Source organism: Salvelinus sp. IW2-2015, linkage group LG4p (genome assembly GCF_002910315.2).
Source record: "Salvelinus sp. IW2-2015 linkage group LG4p, ASM291031v2, whole genome shotgun sequence".
NCBI lineage: Eukaryota > Metazoa > Chordata > Actinopteri > Salmoniformes > Salmonidae > Salvelinus > Salvelinus sp. IW2-2015.
This window is the reverse complement of record NC_036841.1, coordinates 6,396,376-6,406,473: the sequence shown is the minus strand read 5'-3', so window position 1 is coordinate 6,406,473 and position 10,098 is coordinate 6,396,376. Positions and strand designations below refer to the sequence as shown.

At 40.9% G+C, this 10,098-nt stretch overlaps 1 protein-coding gene and 1 long non-coding RNA gene across 2 annotated transcripts in view; one reads left to right on the top strand and one right to left on the bottom strand.

Annotated features, from left to right (window-relative positions):
- The window catches only part of myo7aa (myosin VIIAa), a 24,696-nt gene that overhangs the window by 6,205 nt on the left and 8,393 nt on the right, over positions 1-10,098 (top strand). The window contains exon 4 of the mRNA XM_070436742.1: positions 9,350-9,463. Coding sequence (XP_070292843.1) covers positions 9,350-9,463 — 114 coding nt within the window. The remainder of the gene's footprint in view (positions 1-9,349; positions 9,464-10,098) is intronic.
- On the bottom strand, positions 5,006-5,700 carry LOC111959586 (uncharacterized). The gene is made up of 3 exons (XR_002876694.2): positions 5,635-5,700; positions 5,299-5,415; positions 5,006-5,084 (listed from the first exon to the last, which is right to left on the bottom strand). It is a non-coding gene; the product is annotated as an uncharacterized lncRNA (long non-coding RNA).

The following is a 10,098-nucleotide window of genomic DNA, read 5'->3' as shown; positions in this document are numbered from 1 at the left end:
TGAGCGGTTTTAGCGGGGCTTCTGACAGAACTTTTTGGAATTATCTGAACGCCTTCTAGAACTCTCACAATACATTCTAGAACACTCCAAGACAAAAAATACATTTGACAGTACCATCTTAACAACAGAGCGTTTGATATTCTGATGACAGAGGCAAAAATGGATAGTTTGCCATTTTGGTGGAATTGCACATCCACCTTGCTGCATTAGAGACCGCTAGGCTATACCAATACCATGCTATAAGGAATCGAAACCCTACATTTTGGTCCCAACAATGATTCAAAAGGTATAAACACATCAATGTAATTGTTGTGTTAAATAAGCAAAAGGCTACATAGTATTTTCTGCGTCGTTTTCTGTCTTTAACAGGATGACCATTTTGTTTTAATGCTATGAGCCTTCTCTATGTTATTTTACTGTAACTATTTCTGACTGTAAATGGTATTACCTGATATTAAAAAATCCTTAAAAGGGTTGAGTTGGTTGTTGTTTTATTCATTTGATTAACCCCAATTTGATTCTATGTCCACAGTATAACGCTACTTCTGTTACTCATTGGGGGGTGCAGAGGAGAGGCGGGGCAAAGAAAACTATACTAACGCCATCTCTGACGGTAGCTCCACCGTCATCGTGTCTTCTGTCCAAACAGTAGAGCAACACAGCTGCTGTAGTAATGCTGTAGTAATATTACCCAGACAGACCGGGGACATTGTGATCCTAAATGGCACCCTTTTCCCTAGTACATTTATTTTGCCCAGAGCCTTATTTTTTTTTACCAGGGACCATAGGCTCTAGTTAAAAGTAGTGCACTATATAGGGAATAGGGTGCCATTTGTTGTAAACCACACGTTGAGCTTTATAGTGGAAAATTCACCCAGAACTCTGTGTTGCTAGTGTAAACTGTATCCCCTCAGGTCTATAGATTCACTCTCATACAAACCATAGTTTCACTAAATGGACAGAGACTTTACACAATGTTAAATATAAAACAAGTACCAAAATCTTAAACAAAAACTAAATATTTCAACAGCAGACAGACAGGTTAGTTAGGGCTGGATGGAGGTTCTGCTCCTCTGTGCAGAACAGGAGAAACAGACAGTAACATCAGCATCCTGCCTGAACTAACACATACAGTGCTTGCAAAGTATTCACCCCCTTGGCGTTTTTCCTATTTTGTTGCATTACAACCTGTAAATTTAAATGGATTTTTATTTGGATTTCATGTAATAGACAAACACAAAATAGTCAAAATTGGTGAAGTGAAATTTAAAAAATAACTTGTCTCAAAAAAAAGAAAATAAAGTGGTGCGTGCATATGTATTCACCCCTTTGCTATGAAGCCCCTAAATAAGATCTGGTGCCACCCAATTACCTTCAGAATCACATAATTAGTTAAATAAAGTCCACCTGTATGCAATCTAAGTGTAACATGATCTCAGTATTATTACACCTGTTTCTGAAAGGCCCCAGAGTCTGCAACACCACTAAGCAAGGGCACCACCAAGCAAGCAGCACTATGAAGACCAAGGAGCTCACCAAACAGGTCAGGGACAAAGTTGTAGAGAAGTACAGATCAGGGTTGGTTATAAAAAAATATTATCCATGGAGCATCATTAAATCCATTATTAAAAAATGGAAAGAATTTGACACACAACAACCTGCCAAGAGAGGGCCGCCCACCAAAACTCACAGACCAGGCAAGGAGGGCATTAATCTGAGCTCCACAGTGGAGATTGGAGTATCTGTCCATAGGACCACTTTAAGCCATACACTCCACAAAGCTGGCCTTTAAGGAAGAGTTGCCCGAAAAAAAATAAGCAAACGTGGGAGACTGCCTAAATATATGGAAGAAGGTCAGATGAGACTAAAATTTTGCTTTTTGGCCATCAAGAAAATGCTATGTCAGGCACAAACCCAACACCTCGCATCATCCCGAGAACACCATCCCACAGTGAAGTATGGTGGTGGCAGCATCATGCTGTGGGGATGTTTTTCATCGGCAGGGACTGGAAACTGGTCAGAATTGAAGGAATGATAGATGGTGCTAAATACAAGGAAATTCTTGAGGGAAACCTGTTTCAGTTTTCTAGAGATTTGAGACTGGGATGGAGGTTCACCGTCCAGCAGGACAATGACCCTAACCATACTGCTAAAGCAACACTTGGTGGTTTAAGGGGAACATTTAAATGTCTTGGAATGGCCTAGTCAAGCCCAGACCTCAATCCAATTGAGAATCTATGGTATGACTTTAAGATTGTTGTACACCAGCAGGAACCCATCCAAATTGAAGGAGCTGGAGCAGTTTTGCCTTGAAGAATGGGCAAAAATCCCAGTGGCTAGATGTGCCAAGTTATAGAGACATTGTCACCCCTGACCTTAGAGATCCTTTTTATGTCCTATTTTGTTTTCTAGTGGTGGTTCATTGCGTGTGTGATGCTTGTCTTTTGTGTCGTATTGTTTTGTTTATTTTCTATGTGTTTGGCCGGGTGTGTTCTCAATCAGAGGCAGCTGTCTATCGTTGTCTCTGATTGAGAACCATACTTAGGTAGCCTTCCCACTGTGTTGGTGGGTAGTTGTTTTCTGTTTTGTGTTGCTGCACCTTACAGTACTGTTTCGTTTTCGTTCACTCTCTTTGTTATTTTGTTTAGTGTTTCTGTTAATAAAAATAACATGAACACTTGCCACGCTGCGTTTTGGTCCGATGATTCCTCATCTTCAGACGACGAACGTTACAGACATACCCCAAGAGACTTGCAGCTGTAATTGCTGCAAAGGTGCCTCTACAAAGTATTGACTTTGGGGGTGAATAGTTATGCATGCTCAAGTTGTCTGTTTTTTGTCTTGTTTCTGATTGTTTCCCAAAAATATTTTGCATCTTCAAAGTGGTAAGCATGTTGTATAAGTCAAATGATACAAACCCCCCAAAAATCGATTTGAATTCCAGGTTGTAAGGCAACAAAATAGGAAAAATGCCACAGGGGTGAATACTTTTGCAAGCCACTGTAGTTTGCGTCCTAAATGACTCCCTATATAGTGTGCTACTTTTAACCTGGGCACTATAAAGGGTATCATTGGGATGTCGGGTATAGAACCTTCATACAGAACTCAGAATCTACGATGGATCAGGTGTTTTCCAGCTGAGTCAGATCTAGACCTGGTTCAACTAAAGATTGTAGGGAACTTTGCAACCCTAGTTCTAGTGAGTATGACAAAGGCCATTGTTGAGTTAAACACGTCTCATAGAGCTACAGTACATAGATCTGCAAAAAAACTACAGATAATGATCCTTTCTGGTCAAACACTTATGCTCCATGTTAAAACTCAGGGCAGGCAGTCCACCCGAGGATTACAGCAGACAGACAAACCTCTGAGCTAAAGCCTAATTATACCATACGCAAGTAGGCAACACAATAACATCTTGCGTTGTTGTGTTGAGTTCAACTCCCGAGGCTGCCCGTTTGCATATTTCTGCTACTCAAGTACGCAGAACTGTCATTTTCAAAGCTTGCGTTGCATACTTGCGTAGGCTCTGTATAAGTTAGCTTTAACTCTGGTGATAAGAAACACAAAACAAACACAAGAATAATATAAAAAACAACAGACTGACCAGAACTGCAGCGGCTGTCACATAGACTACCATGCTGCTTCAGAAACAGAGGCAACTGGCTTAAAAGCCACATTAAATAAAAAACAACAGTTAAGGCTTTTAAAAAAACTAAAAATATACCTATGTTTTGACAGTTCAGTGAAAATCTATTCAGCTACAGTAAGAGCATGCAAACCTCTTTTCTTCCAGGTCTGTTTATGACAGTGTATTAAAGCTTTTTATGGTTATTTTACTCAGTAAGTTAACTTAATTCTTCTTTTCAGTAACTACTTAATTGTCTAGCTAAAGTACCCAATCACATGGCTCTCCATTCAGTCTGTCCATCCAATGATTGGTTAATAACAAGCGTCTCCTTGTTAACAGACTACCAAACTCTTCAGTTTGAATGAAATGTTCCAAAAACACTAATTTAACGGTTTTTGTATGTGTGTGTGTGTTGTGTGTGTGTGTGTGTGTGTGTGTGTGTGTGTGTGTGTGTGTGTGTGTGTGTGTTGTGTGTGTTGTGTGTGTGTGTGTGTGTAGTGTCTCTGGGAAGATAAAGGGCGGGGCTTAGAGGTAGTCATCCTCACTGGAAGGCTCGTCATCAGGATCGTTGCTAGGGTTGTTGCTAGAGGCGTTGCTAAGGTCGTTGCTATGGCATAGCTGGAGCAGTGCTAGAGGATGGGCTGCGGCTCATTCTCCACACCTGGTTAGAGAAGCTCCTCCCCCAGTGCAGGGCTGGCCAACAGGTCGCAGTATTCTAATAAGCTCTGCAGCTTCCTGCCAATAGGAAGTTCACTTGCTGTGGCCCCCGCCAGTTCTCTGTTTACTCATGGTGGTCAACATCTGGCTGATGTAGGAAGTGAGGAGGTCATCCATCTTATAGCCCTGAAAACACACACACACACACACACACACACACACACACACACACACACACACACACACACACACACACACACACACACACACACACACACACACACCACACACACACACACACACACACACACACACACCACACACACACACACCTGAGTGTTTTCATCAAGTGCGTGTGTGAGTGCGTGGTATGTGTACATGTGCGTACGTGAGGGCATGTGTGTTTATTACGTGTGTGTGTGTGTGTTTGTGTGATTGTGTCTCACCAGTGAGGTCTCACACAGCAGCTTGCTGCCCCTGACCAGGTTGCCGATGGTGATGTGGAAGTAGGTGTTACCGCTGCTCCAGTTGGAGATCTTAGTGAATGGGTGGGTGTCAGGATGTCCTGTTGTAGACATACACACACGCATCAGTGAAATACCAGGTAACACATGTTCATACACATACACCTAGAGAAAGAGATGAGAGGTCATGTAACACACACACAGGACATTTCCCTTGGGAATTAATAAAGGACATAACAGACACACACCTTGGTCTTTGGGTCTATGAGGCTGACTCCATGCTTGTTGATAGCAATCAGGAGGATCTCTGGGAAGTTGGGCTCTGTGGTTTGCTGAACAGAGAGAATATCACACTGACTGAGAGGAGGTACACAATATTAGACAGACAGACAGACAGACCAGACCAGACCAGACAGACCAGACCAGACCAGACCAGACCAGACCAGACCAGACCAGACCAGACCAGACCAGACCAGACCAGACCAGACCGACAGTATCGTTACCCCAAGATAGATTGAGAATGACATCACTGAGCGGCATGGTTACCTTGACTTCGAAGAAGGCGGATCCGAACGTGGCCCATTTGAAGATGATCTTCAGGAAGTGGAGTTTGGCCTCCTCCCTGGACTTACCAGCCTGCTTATTGAAATACGCTACTACAGACTACAAACACACACAGATATGGACAATTGTATGCAAAGTCACAAACACACAACACAGCCACACACCAAAAAACAGAGACAAAACAAACGATAAAACAGCTGATTAGGTCACAGATAAAGATACTCTGAACGCAGTAGTCAATCATGAGAAGACTGCCATTAAGAATAGAGCAGGGCAGCCAATTAGAGCCCAGGAGAGTTGGGAGAAGTCTCGTCTCACCCGTTTCCAGTCATCTGGGGAGAGCTGGCGAATCAGGCCTGCGGCACCAGCTCCCGGAGGATCTTGGGTATTGAGGGGAAGTGTGACTGTTCGTCTTCGTACTTCACCCTGTAGATCAACGCTCCCAGCTGGAACACCTCGTCACGACTACACTTATGGTAACCACGGAGATACTTAGGCAGTTCCTAGCAACCAAAGGGCAAAAATGACCAGTTACAGTCTCACTCCAACTTAGTTTTAATGTTCCTAAAATCAGAACAGATCATGGCAAAAAGTGTTTTAGCTAATCAGCTCCGTGGTCTTGGAATTCTCATCCAGACCAGCTAGAAACCCCAGAATCTTGTTTCCTTGGAGGAGTTGAAAAGTTTGGTTGACTCACATGTTACTGAGGAATGTGATTGTCATTAGGACTTGATGCGGTGGTACGTATAATAGATTTTTCTAAAATCTATGACGATTTTATGTTTCTGTAATTGAAATGTTTGTCAACATCAACATTTTTTACTTTTTTTATGGCGTGTCTATGTCTGTAAGTTGTTACAGTATGTCTGATATTTGGCTCAAACATTGTTTCCCCCTGCTGCTGTCTTGGTTGGACCAGGTCTCTCTTGAAACATTGATTTTATCTCAATGAGACTAACCTGGATAAATAAAAGGTAAAACTAAATATTCCTGGAGATCACATTCATGGTAAACGCTGTATGTGTCGGCTCAAGACATAACAACAAACAACGCACCTTTGATTGAATCCCAGCCTTAGTATGTGAACATTGTCAGGGTTTGAACCTGGGAAGTTTACTTAGGACAAGTGGAACCAGTCCGTTACACACACCCCCCTCCTACCTGGTAGTAGTGGAAGATGGAGTCAGCGAAAGAGTCTTTACCAGGAACAGTGTTGGTCCACAGCTTCTTCATGAAGAACACCTGGTAGGTCAGAGACGGTACGATACCTACACACACACGTTAAAGTCATTAAAGGGATAGTTCATGTTAAATAGATAGTACATTTTAAAGGGATAGTTCATTTTAAAGGGATAGTTCATGTTAAAGGGATAGTTCATGTTAAAGGGATAGTTTGTATTAAAGGGATAGTTCATATTAAACAGATGGTACATATTAAAGGGATAGTTCACTCTAAATCGTAGTTTTTATGACATACCATCTTAGAGGGCCGGGCCTTCTTGATCCAGTCTGTGAGGTGTCTGACAAAGTCAAAGAAGAAATCTCCCTCTGGTACACTGATCACCTACAACACACACACCACACACACACACACACACACACACACACCAACACACACACACACACACATACACACACACACACACATAAACACACCACACCCACACACCACAAGAAGAGTTGGGGCATGTTGGAGAGCATCAACTCTGTGATATATTGTGGGTAAATTGTGATTGATCTACAAATAATAATGAGTAGTTATATATGATCATCAAGGTTATTTGTAGATCAGCCAGTCAGCTGCTGCCTGCTAAATCTGCTGCATTGACGAACAAGGCATTAGTGTGTGTGTGTGTGTGTGTGTGTGTGTGTGTGTGTGTGTGTGTGTGTGGTGTGTGTGTGTGTGTGTGTGTGTGTGTGTGTGTGTGTGTGTGTGTGTGTGTGTCTATCACCTTATCGGAGATCTTTACGAACAAGCTGAATCCTTCGGGTGATTTGAGCAGCAGGCGAGCAGAGATCGCCAAACAGAAGTTTAGCCTTGGTGCTGGACTCCACCTCAAATGCCTGTCAATTACACACACCAGCCAATCACAGCACAGTAAACACCTGTCAGTCACATGCACCAGCCAATCACAGCACAGTTAAGGCCGGTCAATCACACACACCAGCCAATGACAGCACAGTAAACACCTGTCATTCACGAACATAAATCATAAATCATCACATCACTGTATACGCCTATAAATCACAAACATAAATCATAATCATAACATCACAGTATACGCCTATAAATCACAAACATAAATCATTACATCACAGTATACGCCTGTAAATCACAAACATAAATCATAAATCATCACATCACAGATATACGCCTGTAAATCACAAACATAAATCATAAATCATCACAGTATAAGCCTGTAAATACAAACATAAATCATCACATCACAGTATACGCCTGTAAATTACAAACATAAATCATAAATCATCACATCACAGTATATGCCTGTAAATCACAACATAAATCATAAATCATCATATCACTGTATATGCCTGTAAATCACAAACATAAATCATCACATCACTGTATACGCCTGTAAATCACAAACATAAATCATAAATCATCACATCACTGTATACGCCTGTAAATCACAAACATAAATCATAAATCATCACATCACTGTATACGCCTGTAAATCACAAACATAAATCATAAATCATAAAATCACAGATACGCCTGTAAATTACAAACATAAATCATAAAATCACAGTATATGCCTGTAAATCACAAACATAAATCATAAATCCTTACATCACAGTATACGCCTGTAAATCACAAACATAAATCATAAATCCTTACATCACTGTATACGCCTGTAAATCACAAACATAAATCATAAAATCACAGAATACGCCTGTAAATCACAAACATAAATCATAAATCATCACAGTATACGCCTGTAAATCACAAACATAAATCATAAATCATCACATCACAGTATACGCCTGTAAATTACAAACATAATTCATAAATCATAAAATCATAGTATACGCCTGTAAATCACAAACATAAATCATAAATTATCACATCACAGTATACGCCTGTAAATTACAAACATAAATCATAAATCCTCACATCACAGTATACGCCTGTAAATCACAAACATAAATCATAAAATCACAGTATACGCCTGTAAATCACAAACATAAATCATAAATCATCACATCACAGTATACGCCTGTAAATCACAAACATAAATCATAAATCATCACAGTATACGCCTGTAAATCACAAACATAAATCATAAATCATCACATCACAGTATACGCCTGTAAATTACAAACATAAATCATCACATCACAGTATACGCCTGTAAATCACCAACATAAATCATAAATCATCCCATCACTGTATACGCCTGTAAATCACAAACATAAATCATAAATCATCACATCACTGTATACGCCTGTAAATCACAAACATAAATCATAAAATCACTTTATACGCCTGTAAATCACAAACATAAATCATAAATCATCACATCACTGTATACGCCTGTAAATCACAAACATAAATCATAAAATCACTTTATACGCCTGTAAATCACAAACATAAATCATAATCATAAAATCACAGTATACGCCTGTAAATTACAAACATAAATCATAAAATCACAGTATATGCCTGTAAATCACAAACATAAATCATAATCCATTTACAGGCGTATACTGTGATGTGATGATTTATGATTTATGTTTGTGATTTACAGGCGTATACTGTGATGTAATGATTTATGTTTGTGATTTATAGGCGTATACTGTGATGTTATGATTTATGATTTATGTTTGTGATTTATAGGCGTATACAGTGATGTGATGATTTATGATTTATGTTCGTGAATGACAGGTGTTTACTGTGCTGTCATTGGCTGGTGTGTGTGATTGACCGGCCTTAACTGTGCTGTGATTGGCTGGTGCATGTGACTGACAGGTGTTTACTGTGCTGTGATTGGCTGGTGTGTGTAATTGGCAGGCATTTGAGGTGGAGTCCAGCACCAAAGCTAAAGACTTCTGTCTGGCGATCTCTGCTCGCCTGCTGCTCAAATCACCCGAAGGATTCAGCCTGTTCGTAAAGATCTCCGACAAGGTGATAGACACACACACACACACACACATACACACACAATACAAGTTGCAGTATTTGTAACCGTGTGGGTTTTTTGTCTAAAGAAAATGTTACCTAATCTATACCTGTCACTACACCTCTCCCCCCTTCTTTCTCCTCCCCCTTCTCTCTCTCCCTCTCTCTCTCTCCTTTCAGACCTCCTCCCAAACACACTCTGAGCAGGGTGATGATAACTAAGAACAGAGGGAAGGCCTCAATGTGGAGCTGCACCAGAGAGCCTATCAAACAGCCTCTACTGAAGAAGGTCCTCAGCCATGAAGACCTGTCACAGGACGCCTGTATGGTCTTCATAGATATCTTTTACTGGCTAACACAAACCGTTTGCAGTGTGCGTGTGCTTCTGCTTGTGTTTGTTTCAGATTCATGATCTTGTGATGAGGTAAACCTGCCTGCAACTTAAAATCCTCCTCGGCCAGAGATGGAACTTCCTTTTGGCTTAATGGTTAAAACGTTGGTTTCCCAGGAGACGGGGGTTCAGATCCCACCTGTGTCGTTTGTGTAATATGTAAACTCCTTGACTGTGCCACCTATGATGAAGTATATGGGGGACTACCCGTCTAAGCGAACACGTTCGGTCAACGAGCTGACGGACCAGA